Raw genomic sequence first — 337 nt, forward strand, 5'->3', positions numbered from 1 at the left:
TTGGACGAGGACGATCCCTGCTACGATTTCCGCCGGCAGCACCTCACGCAGCACCGCATCCACCTGTTCTTCCTGCAGTACGAGTTCTTGGCCCTTCCCAACCCCACCGATGTCACCCTCGTGGCCCAGCTCTCCATGGACAGGTACTTGCTGGTGAGGCTGGTGGGAGGTCGGATCCCACCTCCACTCCTCTGGGGTGGCTCCACAGCTTGGCAGCTACCAGGGATCTCGAAACATGGGTTCCTCACCCTCACGCCAGCGCTTTGCAGTGAGGAGCAACACCCCAAGCTGGGAGCAGCAATTCCTCCTGCTCCTCCCTGAACTGGGCTCGGCTGGC

At 62.0% G+C, this 337-nt stretch overlaps 1 protein-coding gene across 1 annotated transcript in view; it reads left to right on the forward strand.

Moving 5' to 3' along the window:
• The window catches only part of LOC104082178 (glycosyltransferase-like protein LARGE2), a gene marked incomplete at its 5' end in the record, with an annotated part of 4,485 nt that overhangs the window by 1,545 nt on the left and 2,603 nt on the right, over nucleotides 1-337 (forward strand). Inside the window, 1 exon segment of the mRNA XM_009585195.1 lies at nucleotides 2-271. Coding sequence (XP_009583490.1) covers nucleotides 2-271 — 270 coding nt within the window.

Source organism: Fulmarus glacialis, unplaced genomic scaffold (assembly GCF_000690835.1).
Source record: "Fulmarus glacialis isolate BGI_N327 unplaced genomic scaffold, ASM69083v1 scaffold27389, whole genome shotgun sequence".
NCBI classification, from domain to species: Eukaryota; Metazoa; Chordata; class Aves; order Procellariiformes; family Procellariidae; genus Fulmarus; species Fulmarus glacialis.